General features: G+C 44.0%; 1 protein-coding gene across 1 annotated transcript in view; it reads right to left on the bottom strand.

Moving 5' to 3' along the window:
• The window catches only part of LOC126354241 (sialin-like), a 65751-nt gene that overhangs the window by 19007 nt on the left and 29982 nt on the right, over window positions 1-16762 (bottom strand). Inside the window, exon 7 of the mRNA XM_050003743.1 lies at window positions 9682-9814. Coding sequence (XP_049859700.1) covers window positions 9682-9814 — 133 coding nt within the window. The remainder of the gene's footprint in view (window positions 1-9681; window positions 9815-16762) is intronic.

Here is a 16762-nt window from a genome sequence, read left to right as displayed (position 1 = left end):
CTGGTATGTCGTTTGCTTCCGTTCGGCGAATGAAGAGAGAACTGAGAAGAGTCCAGGTGAATCCTCAACATTTTCAACACCTCATAAGCAAAAGCCCAGGAGGTACTGAAAGGCCAGTTTTGACAATTTTAGTGAGCAAGTCGTTTGCCACGGGGTGAATAATTTCTACAGTACAGATAAAAAAGACCTACTAAGAAGCAAATTCACTAGAATTTATGAAGTTTAATAAATTTTGAAGGAGGTATAAACACGTTTCGTGAAATTCTTCGTAATCTAAGATTTAGGTTTAAGAAGACGGCGGACAACCCAACAGTTCTCCAGAAACAAAGTAGTACCAGGGAAAAACGAATTGCTCACAGTACAGATGTGTCACACAGATATCTGCATAGTCGAGACATACGTTCTGAGTTGACAACATCGGTGTGGAGCGCCCGTAAGCTCCAACAAACGTTGTCACTTGTCACACAGCATTGTACGGATGGAGTAACAGTTCACTACAGGGTGTGCTGAAACCTGTTTCGAAAGGAAGCAGAATTATCGCCATCCATGCTGGCGGGGACGACGGCTCTGTACCGAATACCTACGTATGAAAATGTTCAAATGCGTGTGAAATCTTATGGGACTTAACTACTAAGGTCATCAGTCCCTAAGCTTACGAACTACTTAACCTAAATTATCCTAAGGACAAACACACACACCCATGCCCGAGGGAGGACTCGAACCTCCGCCGGGACCAGCCGCACAGTCCATGACTGCAGCGCCTTAGAGCGCTCGGCTAATCCCGTGCGGCTATGGTTTAAACCTGGCCAAGAAACAGGAGATTAACACAACGACGTGGATTTTCCAGATTATGGGAAGTGGTTCAGGGAGAGGTTTATATACCTAATCTACTATCCCATCTACTGTACTGTCTTCATTATGTACAACACCCCTTACCATGATGTCATGGTTAACAGGAAAGGGGTCCGCAGCTCGTGGTCGTTCCCGCGCCCGGGTTCCCTGGTTCGATTCCCGGCGGGGTCAGGGATTTTCTCTGCCTCGTGATGACTGGGTGTTGTGTGATGTCCTTAGGTTAGTTAGGTTTAAGTAGTTCTAAGTTCTAGGGGTTGATGACCATAGATGTTAAGTCCCATAGTGCTCAGAGCCATTTGAACAGGAAAGGGAATCCCTTTCAACAAAGACATGTGCAGATACCATTTGTATTTATTGATGAAAATGACAGATCAGGCAACATCACTTATCAAATAGACATTATATTTTAACCGAACATGAGCACAGACTGTTACGACTTTCTTCATGCTACCCACAATTATAAACTGCAGAGCTGATATGGGCAAGAGTGAAGAACGGCGTTTCTGAACGTAATATGACATTCAGAATGGACACTTTGTCAAAAGCTATAGATGAACAAACTGCTTCCATAAAAAAAACTGGAAGAAAGCTGCCAGCTCGTGAAGTAAATTGAAGAGCAATACGTTTCAGATAAACTTTTACTGGTCGAAGCACTGGAGATGATCATAGATATGGGAATTGATATAGACTCGAATAGTGATAGTTATGAAAGAAATACCGGTTCCGCAAGCGAAGATGATAGTGAAGGAACTGACACTGCCAATGAAAGCGAATCAGACACGGCCTGTATTATTTTAATGTGCAGTTGTGTCTGCAATTACTCTAAAGATATTTTGACATCTTAACGGCGAAACTACTGTTTAGGACCAATTTATATTTTTCACATGGCTATACTTGTAAAGTAAACCTGCTAACATTTTCTTATGTTTGTTCCAGCCGCCTCTAACTGCTTTGCTCGTCCGCTACCCTTCTCCTTTGCATTTCCCCTCCTGGGTATAAGAGTGCACTCTGTCTGCATGAATTGTTACATATAACCGCTGAGTAAGCACCACAGAGTCAGCACGAGTTAGCGGCGTTGTCGTGAGATAAGCGAAACCACAGTACGGAAAATTTAGCTGCCTGAATCTGCAAACGTCCCTCAATTCCGTGACGAAGGTATCACTGCGCAGACTTTGCTCGGACAACGTGACAGTTCATATTTACCTTGCAATAAAACTACAAGGCCAGAGAACTATTTTCTCCTCTAGAAAATCCCAAAACAGGTCTCATATACTGAAATATCGCAGTGACCTTGGAGCGCGTTTCTGGATGATCCTATTTGTTTCTTAGTGATAACGAGTGAGGTCAGCAAAAAACAGGTAGCAATAGATGTTTACCAGGTTACATTGCTCCCAGACAATTTCATTTGTTTTGGCAACACGGTTACCTGATCAAAATCAAAATTAACCTGAAGATACAACTCAAACGTTTGAACAGTGGCAGTACGTCGATGACGTAATTGCGAAAATTGTGAACAATATACTGTTTACCAGAGGATCTTCTCATGTTTACAGCATTCGTTTAAGAATCCTTGTCTCGTTTACTATAATCGAAAAATATTTCAATTCTAAAGATCATTTTGATATGGAGCTCTATAATGCTACAACACAGTATATTCCAAGAGCTTTGTGCGAAGCAAAACTTCAGCTGCCTCATTTCCCTGTGGACTAACTGCTTGTGAGTACTATCAAATCGGCTGCGGTGCACTTTCCGATAGTCACTGGTCCTCAAATCATAATTCTGGAGCTAGGGCAACGCAGCACACTAAACTATGGAGGAAAGTTTCTGATTGAGAGGCCGTATTAGTCTTGTGTTGAATGCTCAAGAGTATAATGAAGAAGTACTAAATCGAATCGGTAATAAAAGAAATCTATAGCAATACGTGATAAACCACATCCTGAAGTATCAGGGAAGTGTGTGGTAGTGGAGGGATGTTTGAGGATAAGACTTCTAGACGGAGACTAACGTTTGACTACAACAACCAGGTTCAAGTGGATTGAGGTTACAGTAGTTACGCAGAGAGGAAGAGGCGTGTTTGCACATGATACACTAGCATGGAGAGTTGCATCAATCCAGTCTTAAAAAATCAAGAACACAACTAGTAACAGCAGTAGATCCGAATCTGAGTGATATTTTGAAAAGTAAATGTGACTGTGTTCAACACAGTGATTGGTATTAAAATGTAATGCTAAACACATTTAAAATTCGGCTGTGATGGTAATTTTGAGACTATATAACTACTCACTTAATATGGGACATTTTTTGTGCTATAAACGGTGTACAAAATGTGGTTATCTTAAATAAATATGTGTTTCACAGGAACCTGGAAGTAATAGTTTATTTCCTTTGGAGCGCTGCACGACATTTCTTAGAATGAGGTTACACTGAATCTTAATACTCGGAAGTACACGGTTACGCGCGAATCACAGGACAACCACAACGATTAACTTGTGAAGTGAATGTTTACTAAAACTGTAAACTTTTCACAGCAGGCTGGTAAAGACGATTTATGACACAGGTACTTTATTCCGCCACCACCTTCATGTACTCTCGTAGACTTTACGACACGGTAAGGGCCAATCAAAATGTTTTCGTTTGAAGGCCAAAGCCAACCGTTGTGGCCGGGCGGTTCTAGGCACTTCAGTCCGGAGCCGCGCAACTGCTACCGTCGCAGGTTCGAATCCTGCCTCGGGCATGGATGTGTGTTATGTCCTTAGGTTAGTTAGGTTTAAGTAGTTCTAAGTTCTAGGGGACTGATGTCCTCAGGTGTAAGTCCCATAATGCTCAGAGCCATTTGAACCATTTTTAAGGCCAAACTATACCCTTGCGCACATGTCGGTGATTATATATCAGCATCGGAGTCGTTCAGGGTTGTATATATACTACATAACGCCCTCAAACGGAAGCGTTTGATCGCTCCTCGTATGTTTAATATAATTCACTATATTAAGGCATATGTAGTCACTTTTGTTACTAACTTATGTTCCAGTCTGCTTGTGGTTAAGCGCACAGATTCATCTTACAATAAAATTCAGATTTGCCCAATTAACACAGTGAACACTCTCGTATTTAAATAGACATAAATACAATGTCTCTTAAGAATTTTCAATGGATGTTGATAACCATTTCAGGCGTTTGCTGCGATGGTTTGGTCCCTTAAGAACTCACACACATGTGAACAAATTTCCAAATTTTCCATGAGGTCTGTCTGTGGTAAATTCCGCATCACGGAACGGTATTCTGACGCTTTTCATCAGATTGTGTACGAGGCAGCAGCATTATTGCATCATTTACATCAAAAATTTGTACTCCACATTTACCCAATACGATCTGCAACAACAACGTCGAATTCCTTCCAACGAATTGCACTTCAGTTTCCTTTTCATCTTTGTAACACTTTCGTATGATCTATTACCATCCGAGCAGCGTGCCTCTGCATTCCTTCACTAAGACGCATTCGTCATAAGGATCCCAAATATTGGAGTGTTGGTCAAGATCATGTATGTGATTTCCCTAAAGTTTGCTCTGCACTTAAACATAACCCTTAAAACAAATCTATACATTACATTTGCCTTCCCGTACATGACGTACCTCTTCATTCCATTTCGTATCGCACCGATTACACCTAGATATTCAAAATACCTGCGAGGCTCCGAAATTTTGCCTCCAAAGCACTTTATTGTGTACTTTTGATTTTTCATCTTGTTTATGACAATTATCTGCCCATTATCTGCAACTAAAGAGAGATTCCATTAATAGTACTAACTAGATGGCTCTGAGCACTATGGGACTTAACATCTGAGGTCATCAGTCCCCTAGACTTAGAACTACATAAACCTAACTAACCGACGGACGTCACGTACGCCCGACACAGGATTCGGACTTGCGACCATAGGAGCAGCCCGGTTCTGGTCTCAAGCGCCTAGAGCCGCTCGGCCACAGCGGCCTGCGTACAAACTAGAAATTTCAAGTCATTCTGCGATTTGTTACAATTATTCAGCAATGATACTTTCTCATAGTTATCAGCACTGTTAGTGAGCAATGTGGTAGTGTTGGTGACTCTATTTGAAAGAAAATGTTCATGCTCACTGAGAACATTAAAGGGCTTTTTACGTCACCTTGGAGCATATTCTAAGCAAAATTTGTTTCTGTTAAACGTTCGTCATCAATTTCGAGGTATCTATTCATCTAAAACTCTTTCAATCATCCTCATCTTTGTTAATACACTTCGTAATACCGTATTTTCGTTGCCAACCGGCAACACTGTACAGGATCGATTGTTTTCTGGGTGACCTGGAAGGCAGAATCTACTTACCATACAAATAATCGATGACACGGTTCATAATATGCTTACATACAACTCACAGACTACACTTTGTCTTCCGTCTACTTTGAGAACGTAACGAATGAGCTTTTCATCTGTAAAGCGATTTTGCTTTGCAATGTCAAGTGCTTTTTACCACACCCGAAAGCGACATACATTTCTATTTTACGGCTCGTTTTCCAGTAATTTATTGCCATAAAGACTTCCTTGCAATCATCGTTTAGGTCACCTTCATTTCTGTCTGTTTGCCGGAAAACGTTTCCAAACTATTCTGGCCACCTCTCTTTGGTTAAACTCCTTACGTGACCGTACCATGATAAATACTTCTCTTCTGCAACACGAAATAAAGTTTTCTTCACATTCCTATTGTTTTCTTAATTCTCTTCTTCGTAATTTTATTTCCTAAAGTCGCCCAGCAGCGTCGCTCTTAACTCCCTCACCCCACCTCAAACAAAGTTGTCTACATTGCTTATTCTTGATTGCAAATTTACATATAAACCCATGTTCCGATATATGGATAACAGTAACCTATACAAATAAACTGAACGTATGGATCTTACCCGTACCCGTGGTCTAGGGGTAGCGTCTTTGATACGTAATCAAAACGTCTTCGGTCCCGGATCCGATCCCCGCCACTGCCTAAATTTTGATAAATAATTAGCCTTAGGCGGCCGAAGACTTCCGGCATAAGAAGTCAGCCTCATTCTGCCAACGGCCTTGTCAAAGAGGGCGGAGGAGCGGGATGGGATTTGCCCCTAAAGGCGGAAGAATCAGCAATGATCAACGACATAAGGATGCAGAAGGTAATGGAAACCACTGCATTAAAGACACGTAACGTGTATCCACAGGACATGTGGCCTGTAGTTGAAGAAGTGTCATGATGATCTCTACATTCGCAAAAGATTCCGGAATAGTTCCCCATTCGGATCTCCGGGAGGGAGCTGCCAAGGGGGAGGTTCCCATGAGAAAAAGATTGAATAATCTACGAGTCGGGGCGTGGAATGTTGAAGCATGAACGTGGTAGGGAAACTATAAAATCTGAAAAGGGAAATGCAAAGGCTCAATCTACATATAGTAGGGGTCAGTGAAGTGAAGTGGAAGGAAGACAAGGATTTCTGGTCAGATGAGTATCGGGTAATATCAACAGCAGCAGAAAATGGTATAACAGGTGTAGGATTCGTTATGAATAGGAAGGTAGGGCAGAGGGTCTATTACTGTGAATAGTTCAGTGACCGGGTTGTTCTAATCAGAATCGACAGCAGACCAACACCGACAACGATAGTTCAGGTATACATGCCGGCGTCGCAAGCTGAAGATGAACAGATAGAGAAAGTGTATGAGGATATTGAAAGGGTAATGCAGTATGTAAAGGGGGACGAAAATCTAATAGTCATGGGCGACTGGAATGCAGTTGTAGGGGAAGGAGTAGAAGAAAAGGTTACAGGAGAATATGGGCTTGGGACAAGGAATGAAAGAGGAGAAAGACTAATAGAGTTCTGTAACAAGTTTCAGCTAGTAATAGCGAATACCCTGTTCAAGAATCACAAGAGGAGGAGGTATACTTGGAAAAGGCCGGGAGATACGGGAAGATTTCAATTAGATTACATCATGGTCAGACAGAGATTACGAAATCAGATACTGGATTGTAAGGCGTACCCAGGAGCAGATATAGACTCAGATCACAATATAATAGTGATGAAGAGTAGGCTGAAGTTCAAGACATTAGTCAGGAAGAATCAATACGCTAAGAAGTGGGATAAGGAAGTTCTAAGGAATGACGAGATACGTTTGAAGTTCTCTAACGCTATAGATACAGCAATAAGGAATAGCGCAGTAGGCAACACAGTTGAAGAGGAATGGACGTCTCTAAAAAGGGCCATCACAGAAGTTGGGAAGGAAAACATAGGTACAAAGAAGTTAGCTGCGAAGAAACCATGGGAAACAGAAGAAATACTTCAGTTGATTGATGAAACGAGGAAGTACAAACATGTTCCGGGAAAATCAGGAATACAGAAATACAAGTCGCTGAGGAATGAAATAAATAGGAAGTGCAGGGAAGCTAAGACGAAATGGCTGCAGGAAAAATGTGAAGACATCGAAAAAGATATGATTGTCGGAAGGACAGACTCAGCATACAGGAAAGTCAAAACAACCTTTGGTGACATTAAAAGCAACGGTGGTAACATTAAGAGTACAACGGGAATTCCACTGTTAAATGCAGAGGAGAGAGCAGATAGGTGGAAAGAATACATTGAAAGCCTCTATGAGGGTGAAGATTTGTCTGATGTGATAGAAGAAGAAACAGGAGTCGATTTAGAAGAGATAGGGGATCAAGTATTAGAATCGGAATTTAAAAGAGCTTTGGACGACTTACGGTCAAATAAGGCAGAAGGGATAGATAACATTCCATCAGAATTTCTACAATCATTAGGGGAAGTGGCAACAAAACGACTATTCACGTTGGTGTGTAGAATATATGAGTCTGGCGACATACCATCTGACTTTCGGAAAAGCATCATCCACACAATTCCGAAGACGGCAAGAGCTGACAAGTGCGAGAATTATCGCACAATCAGCATAACAGCTCATGCATCGAAGTTGCTTACAAGAATGATATACAGAAGAATGGAAAAGAAAATTGAGAATGCGCTAGGTGACGATCAGTTTGGCTTTAGGAAAAGTAAAGGCACGAGAGAGGCAATTCTGATGTTACGGCTAATAATGGAAGCAAGGCTAAAGAAAAATCAAGACACGTTCATAGGATTTGTCGACCTGGAAAAAGCGTTCGACAATATAAAATGGTGCAAGCTGTTCGAGATTCTGAAAAAAGTAGGGGTAAGCTGTAGGGAGAGACGGGTCATATACAATATGTACAACAACCAAGAGGGAATAATAAGAGTGGACGATCAAGAACGAAGTGCTCGTATTAAGAAGTGTGTAAGACAAGGCTGTAGCCTTTCGCCCCTACTCTTCAATCTGTACATCGAGGAAGCAATGATGGAAATAAAAGAAAGGTTCAGGAGTGGAATTAAAATACAAGGTGAAAGGATATCAATGATACGCTTCCCTGATGACATTGCTATCCTGAGAGGAAGTGAAGAAGAATTAAATGATCTGCTGAACGGAATGAACAGTCTAATGAGTACACAGTATGGTTTGAGAGTAAATCGGAGAAAGACGAAGGTAATGAGAAGTAGTAGAAATGAGAACAGCGAGAAACTTAACATCAGGGTTGATGGTCATGAAGTCAATGAAGTTAAGGAATTCTGCTACCTAGGCAGTAAAATAACCAATGACGGACGGAGCAAGGAGGACATCCAAAGCAGACTCGCTGCGGCAAAAAAGGAATTTCTGGCCAAGAGAAGTCTACTAATATCAAATACCGGCCTTAATTTGAGGAAGAAATTTCTGAGGATGTACGTCTGGTGTACAGCATTGTATGGTAGTGAAACATGGACTGTGGGAAAACCGGAACAGAAGAGAATCGAAGCATTTGAGATGTGGTGCTATAGACGAATGTTGAAAATTAGGTGGACTGATAAGGTAAGGAATGAGGAGGTTCTACGCAGAATCGGAGAGGAAAGGAATATGCGGAAAGCACTGATAAGGAGAAGGGGCAGGATGATAGGACATCTGCTAATACATGAGGGAATGACTTCCATGCTACTTGAGGGAACTGTAGAGGGCAAAAACTGTAGAGGAAGACAGAGATTGGAATATGTCAAGCAAATAATTGACGACGTAGGTTGCAAGTGCTACTCTGAGATGAAGAGGTTAGCACAGGAAAGGCGGTCCGCATAAAACCAATCAGTAGACTGATGACAAAAAAAAAGGATCTTTTTCCTTTATCTGACATTGGTATTCCACAAGATATAGATTTTACTTGTCTCAATTTTGCAGTATATCTTTTTAAATGTCTCTCTGCAGTTAGTGACCCACAGCTATATGTACTCTTTAACATTAAACATTTTTCAATTATTACGTAAGGTCGACAACTGCTTGTATAGCGTAACGTGCAGTGCGCTGGACTTCGAGATAGAAAGGTGAGCCAGACTAGATCGAATCTACGTGGCAGATTATCAGTTGTGGCTGGTACATCGATCAGTCTGAGTTTGGTTTTGAGGCGGTTTCTCACGCTCTTTTACACCAATGCTGGGTTGGCCCTAATTTATGTCTCAGAAAATATGATACACAAACATTTAAAATGCGATCACACATCGAAGTTTACACCGCTCACGGACAAGTCGTCCATCCGATTTCCCCTCTCCCCTCAGGAAATTGACGGCTGCGGCTACAGAAAGGGCGTCCGACCGCAGAGTTGAATAAAAATAAATTTACCAAGTGGATCTCGTACTAGGCGGGATTAACGCTAAGTAGAAGAAGAAGAATTAAATAATAGCGACAGAGACATAAGACTTTAGTCTGGCAGCAACACACTGCAAAGCAAGAGCGTGAGCAGCACTTACTCAGTCCGTTTATGAGGCGGAACCCGTTGAGCTTGGATATGTAGCCCTTCTTGAACCACGGGTCGCCCAGCCAGCCGAAGAGCAGGCTCCCCACCACCGCGGCGATTTGTGGAATGGCGGACAGCAGTCCATTCTGCAAAGAGATGTCAAAAATATTGAGTTTAGTTCTCGATATAAGTGCCTAAACGTATTTCTCTTTCATCCTCGTTCATGTACTAATACGTAGCTAAAAACAAAAACTACTGCAGTTAACAATACAGTTTATACTTTTGCATAAAACGCAATAGTGTCTTTTTTGCCATTTGCGACCGTCTTTTTGTCTGTGTTTTGAAGAACACAAGATGAACCACCTTGGACGTGAACGCCTTGTAACTCGTGAACTGTCTTCCACTACAGTTCTTTTCCAGCTTTACCACTGCCCCTGATCCAGCAGCATACAATCAAACGTACCTTCTCAGAATCTTCTATCTCAAATTAAGGCCTGTATTTGATACCAGTAGACTTCTTTTGACCAGCAATGTACGCCTTGCTTCTGCTAGTCTGTTTCTTAGGTCCTACTTGCTTCATCCGTCATTGATTATTTCGCTTCCTAAGTAGCACAATTTCTTAATTTCGTCTACTTCGTGATCACCAGTTTTGATGTTTCCTCGTTATTCTCATTTGTGGCTTCATCTCAGTAGCTTCTTTTTTTCTTCGGTTCACTCTCAGATAGCGACCGCGTCTTCTTGTCAACACCGAGCATTTTTGGAGAGCGTCAGGTGACATGAAATATTTATACACCCATCAGAAAAAGTTTTGCATCACCTTTCTTCCGATAGTTCCCGAATGTGTACAGAAAATGGGAATAGAGATCAACAGAAACATCATTTCCACCCTTTTTGTTGCTCATGAAAACCATATATTGTACGACCACACAGCAAGACATTCAGAGGTGGTGGTCCTGATTGCTGCACACAACGGTACCTCTAATACGCAGTAGCATGTTCTTTTGCATTGATGCGTGCTTGTATTCGTCGAGGCATAATATCCACAAGTTCATCAAGGCACTGTTGGTCCAGATTGTTCCACTCCTCAACGGTGATTAGGCGTAGATCCCTCAGAGTGGTTGGTGGGTCACGTCGGCCATAAACAGCCATTTTCAACCTATCCCAGGCATGTTCAATAGGGCTCATGTCTCGAGAACATGCTGGCCACTCTAGTCTAGCGATGTCGTTATCCTGAAGGCACGATGGGGACGCGAATTGTCGTCCATCAAGACGAATGACTCGCCAAAATGCTGCCGATATGGTTGCACTATCGGTCTGAGGATGGCATTCACGTATCGTACAGTCGTCACCGCGCCTTCCATAACCACCAGCGGCGTACGTCGGTCCCACATAGCACCACGCAAAAACAGCAGGGGACCTGCATCTTGCTGCACTCGCTGGGCAGTGTGTCTAAGGCGTTCAGCCTAACTGGGTTGCCTCCAAAGACATCTCCGACGATTGTTTGGTTGAAGGCAAATGCGACACTGACACTTTTAAAATATTAAACGGGATTATTCAGTTGAAAAATGGGAAATATTTCTTTCAAACAATAGCAGAACACGTGAAATTATTTTAATGCTCAAAGGAATTACAGACATTGTCTACTAGCGGGCATTCAGTGAAATCGATGGGGATAGCTGAAAATTTAGACCAGGTTGGGATTCGAATGTGGGTATCCCTATTGCGAGGCGGATGATCTGACCATTCTTTTGTTACCAACTGCTTTTTTTGTTGAAAAAAATGGGAGAGAGGTTTGGTTTGTTTGATTGCAAAAATAATTACTTGATTTCTTCTACCTCTTGTATGCGGAAACTTAACAGTAAATTAAAAACAAACGGTTCGTGCGTGAATTGAACCCAGGCTGCCTACCATGATTTTTTATGTTTTTTTATTTTTATTTTATTTATTTATTCTCCAATTGATTAACTATTTTTTGTGTGAGGAGTACAGTCAGCGGCAGGCGGGAAGAGGCGAGACGGGCAGGGATCGAATGACGAGGCCTGGCCACGATGTCTCCCCCGTCCTACCACAGAAGCTCACCATCACGTGTTTTTTAACATAATAAGCAACAAAAACAAGGGAGCCATATCTCAAAAGTTATTACGATAATGTGAACTAAAAAGAGCCATCTTGGCCGCTGGGGTCATCTTATCGAATAGGGCAGCAAGTAAGAGGCGGTCGTCTTTACAATGGGCATCACCAGTCATCAACCGTCGGAGTGTCTGGCGCCGCTGCACACAGTGAGAGACTGTTTCTGTTACCGTATGGGGATCGTGGAAATATCAAGTCTGCAAGTCAACTTCTTCTCACACCCGGCGGTGAGTCGATGAATGACGACCCCAAATAGTCAGAAAAACGGCCCCGGTACTGCGTTCTGTTTGTTAAGACCAAAACTCGTCGATCATGTAGTGCCACAAATCGAGGAATTCCTTTTCGCTGTCGCGGTACATCTAGTGTATCGCTATTCCTTGTACCCAATTGACCGCATTCATCCGGGTCATCGCGAAACCGACGGCGTCAGCATGAAAGAGGTCCAGCGGCACCATCGAAACATAGGGGCGGCGTAGGAGGAAAGCGAGTATCTGGCGCATCATTTTCCAGCACTTGCGTGCGGGGTCACAGTTCAGTCCGTCTTCGTCCGTCGCGCAACTGGGGCACATGGGGCCGTCAGTTAGGTGAATGGCATGTATAGGCTTCGTCGGATCGGAAATTTCTCGTTAGTGACCACATACCACGTCGACCGCACTAAAGTGGGCAGGAAGGGCGCGTGGATGGCTGACCAAACTTTCGTCCAGTCGACAGTGGGGTGCCGCGCGGGATTAACCGAGCGGTCTTAGCGCTGCAGTGATGGACGGTGCGGCTCGTTCCGGCGGAGTCCTCCCTCGGGCATGGCTGTGTGTGTGTTTGTCCTTAGGATAATTTAGGCTAAGCAGAGTGTAAGCTTAGGGACTAATGACCTTAGCAGTTAAGTCCCATAAGATTTCACACACATTTGAACATTTTTTGACAGTGGGGTGCGTTCGTACAATGTCGTTAGCCGGATTCCGGCTTTGGAGAACACTATAATAAATCTTTGCTGTCGGATTCCGTATCTCCGGTATAACCCCCAACATATAGCAGTGCTCCACGAAAAACGTCCTAATATGTGATAGCGAGGGCGATAAATGCCCAACGGATACCGGTGGGGACAGCGTGTGTGGGGCCACCTTTGCTATCAGGAAGATTGTCTGTTGGTGAAAGCCATAGTCGTCGCAATGAGTGAAGGTACAGAGCCATCGCTCTGTGCCTGGCGTGAGTGAGCCCAACACCTCATTCGTGGAAGGGTTAAGTAAGAGTAACAAAGCGATTGTATCTGTCATAGGTAATACGTGGGTGTATGGGTTAAGTTGAGAAGCCATATACACATTTACGTACTGAGCGCTTTGCAAAATCTCCAACGACCTAAATTTGTTGGGGTTTGCCTTACGATACGTAAAGGCCGCCGTACGTTGTATTTGTCGATGAAGCGATATCCTTAAACATTTGAGCATTGGGACCTTTGGCATGTGTACACCCAGTTCTGCACGCATGCGTCGTCCCACCTCCATATAGCGTGATTTCCGGAGATTGATCACACCGCCTGCCACCGCACCGTTCGTATTTCGTCACCACTCCGTACTAAGAACATCAAATCACGGGCGTATGCGCCGCATCTAAAGGTCACAGAGCAGAGACTAAGACTTTCCAAGCGTCTCCGTCGTCTGTGAAGAGCTGGTTCGAGGGCAGTGGCAGTGGCGAATAACGTGGCAGAAAGAGGACAACCCTGTCTGACGGACCTGTAGATACGGATGGGGTGGACAAATAGCCCTTTACCATAATTCTCGTGACCGTCCCATGGATCAAACGAAGCACAACAGATGTCGTCAGTGGCTGTGTATGTTAATGATTAGAGTTGTAGTTCACTGCAACAGATGGAACGGCCACCAGAGTCCATTAGTGGTTTCTTTTTTATTGTTGTTACCATGCCTTGTAGGATATAAAGAGGTGTGAAGAGCATCAGGCGTTGAGTGATCACTGTGAAGGTCAGGGAGAACTTGTACGCACCTGAGACAGCTTTATCGGCACCTGTCACTTGTAGGATATAAAGAGGTGTGAAGAGCATCAGGCGTTGAGTGATCACTGTGAAGGTCAGGGAGAACTTGTACGCACCTGAGACAGCTTTATCGGCACCTGTCACTTTCAAAGGGCCATCATTGTGGGTTCCCATTTGGCCAGATTATCGAATGGTGCAATATCCGGATCAGCGGGCCGCTGAAATACGACAATTGCCCAATTTTCGGCTGCTTAGAAGCATCAGGGCAGGTCTACTCTGCATCAAGGTGAATGTCGACCATGTCTGAGCACATCAAGGGAGTATCGCCGTATCGTTCACCAAGCACTTTGTAACTCCGTATCTGCGCCTGCCACTCAAGGACAAGTAATGGACTCCCTGTAATGTTCTGTGTCATCCTATATCAACGGTCGGAGACCAGCAGAAATAAGACCATGGAATTATCGTCCCTTGTGTACCCTGCCGTTAACACCACAACACAAACGATTGCCTATGGCGTTGTACCATGACCGGGACTGTCGATGAACGGCATCGCACTCTGTTGAGCGACAACCCGCGATTCTGCGTTACCAGGGACGACAATCGTACGGGAGTGTGCCAGGAGCCAGGGGAGAGCTCCTATTCTTCCAATGTTCTAGGCACAGCGATGCTACTCCTGGCGTTATCGTGTGGGGTTCCAACGGGTATGACTTCAGGTCACGGCTGGTAGTGTCTGAGGGTATCCTGACAGCGATACGGAATGGCACGGTCACATACGTCTTCGTGTGTTAACTCTTAAGCGACCATATTATGGAGCTATTTTTCAACAAGGCCTCCCACTCTCGGTATTTCAGCAGGAAACTGAGAGAACGTAGCGTCCTCTCTTTCCTCTGTCGAAGCTTAACCAACTTCTTGATGTTGTGCTACATCTCCTCCCCGTAGAGTCTCCTGATTTAATTCTTCATTTTTTCCCGACAATATGTTGACACACTGAATAACCGGGATGTCTGCCGGATGTGCGTGTCGTTCTCTCAAGATATTTCGACAATGTAACTCGCAGTGAGGGAGGGTGATGGGGGAATCCCCCTGAAGAATTATATAACGAGACTCTACAGGGAGGACATGTACCGCAACATAAAGCAGTTGGATAAGCTTCGACAAAGGAAAGATAGGATGTTGAGTTTCCTGCCGAGATGCCGAGAATGCCGAGAGGGGGAGCTAGTTCCACTTTTCACCAGGATCACACCATTCAGGCATAAATACTGGACTAGATCCACCCAAGGATCATTCTTGGGTCGCACGTGAAGAAGACAGCGAGTTACGCCGTCGAAATACCGGGCGAGAACGACGCGAACATCCGGCAGAGGTCCCGTTTTTTCAACGTGTCAACAAATCACCGGGTAAGCCTGAAGAATTGCACCACAGCCTGTTACATCATAAATTATGTTGATGCTTCTCGCAGATAACATTCATGCAATTAGTCTACAAAGAAGTGGGGCAGGGTAATGGGGGAACTCCTCGCCATTTTTAAATCATCGTATTAACCTATTCTCAATGGGGAGAAGGGGGTTGGACTTACAGCTTTCTTTCAGTCATCCTATTGACCTAGATCGATGGGGGGGGGGGGGGTGACCTTCACATTCATCATTACCCAGGATAGAGACAGCACAATGAATGGGTGATCTTCATTTTTATGTCACACAATTATCCGAGAGCAGTGAGTGGGATATCAAGTTACATCCTGGCGTTGAGTGTGCCACACGCAAGTGTGGACAAAGAGAGGTTCCCCAGAAGCGTGGGCATGACCTTGACATAAGATCGCTGTCTGGTGTAGAACTCTACTTGATACGCTACTTACATACGAAAATAATTAATAGCGAAACTGGACGATGGACGAACTGTAACGAGTTTCGTATTACACATAGTTTTTTCACGTACATGGGGCGTTCCAAGCCACAGGCACTGCTGTAGGAAGGAAAGCAAATAGTCGACTTGTTCAACGGCTGTGGCATGTGACCGTTACATTGTGCAACAGGCAAAAGGGGGGCCACTTGAAACAGTTGGTGCAACTGCGACTACACTTAACAGGACCGCAAGGCAGGCAACCTCATGCTCCACGGCGACTGCATGCGGGTAGTCTCTTTGACCGATGACCAATATTTTGTGTTCAATTGAGGCGACACGTCCGCGGTACTGTTTCCGATGGTTCCAAGTGCATACATAGCGGCCCTGTGACGAGTGGGATCACGTGCTGTTCTGGGATGAGAACAGATTTAGTCTGAGTACTGATCCTGGGCGTACCCTCTATGACGAGAGATGGGAACATGTAAAGAACCAATGTGTTATGGTGTTGGAGGGCTTACCGACCCAAATCTTTCAAGGTCGTACACTCACCAGTCATCACTTACACTGTACTCCTTTCCCATGTGCATCTTTTCAGGAGTAAACTCGGCCTGAATTCATTTTTATGAATGACACAGCGCTGCAGCATCGAACAGGATCCCTTGGAACGAGAGGATGTTCAACGAATGCACTGACGAGCTCGTTCCACTGACTTAAAACCCAGCAAGCACATGGGGGATGCGTTGTGGGAGAAGGCGTGTATCAACGACGATGCAACAGTTGTCAACCACGCTGCAGATAGAATGAAACACCCCACCACAAAAACTCCTCACCAACATTGTGGCCAGCAAGGAAGCATTTTGGAGGGCATGCATTGCTGTCCGTGGTGATCACACACCATCACAAACCGTAGTCATTTGCGTGTAATTATTGTCTTTGAACGAAAGTGTCTTTCTATTCGTTTCATTTCGCATTTCTCTAAGTAGCACTATACTGTATTATACTGTAGCAGTTCTTCCTTTGTATGGTCCAAGTTTGATCGATCTACAGTATTTGGAAGTGAAACTCCATCCGAAAGTTTTTCACACCAGTGAAAATTGGTTCGTTAGTTGCACCAAACGAAACTACCTGATGACAAAATCGA

The sequence above is a fragment of the Schistocerca gregaria genome, chromosome 3 (assembly GCF_023897955.1).
Source record: "Schistocerca gregaria isolate iqSchGreg1 chromosome 3, iqSchGreg1.2, whole genome shotgun sequence".
NCBI lineage: Eukaryota > Metazoa > Arthropoda > Insecta > Orthoptera > Acrididae > Schistocerca > Schistocerca gregaria.
Note: the sequence above shows the minus strand (reverse complement) of the source record. Positions and strands in the feature narration are given on the sequence as shown.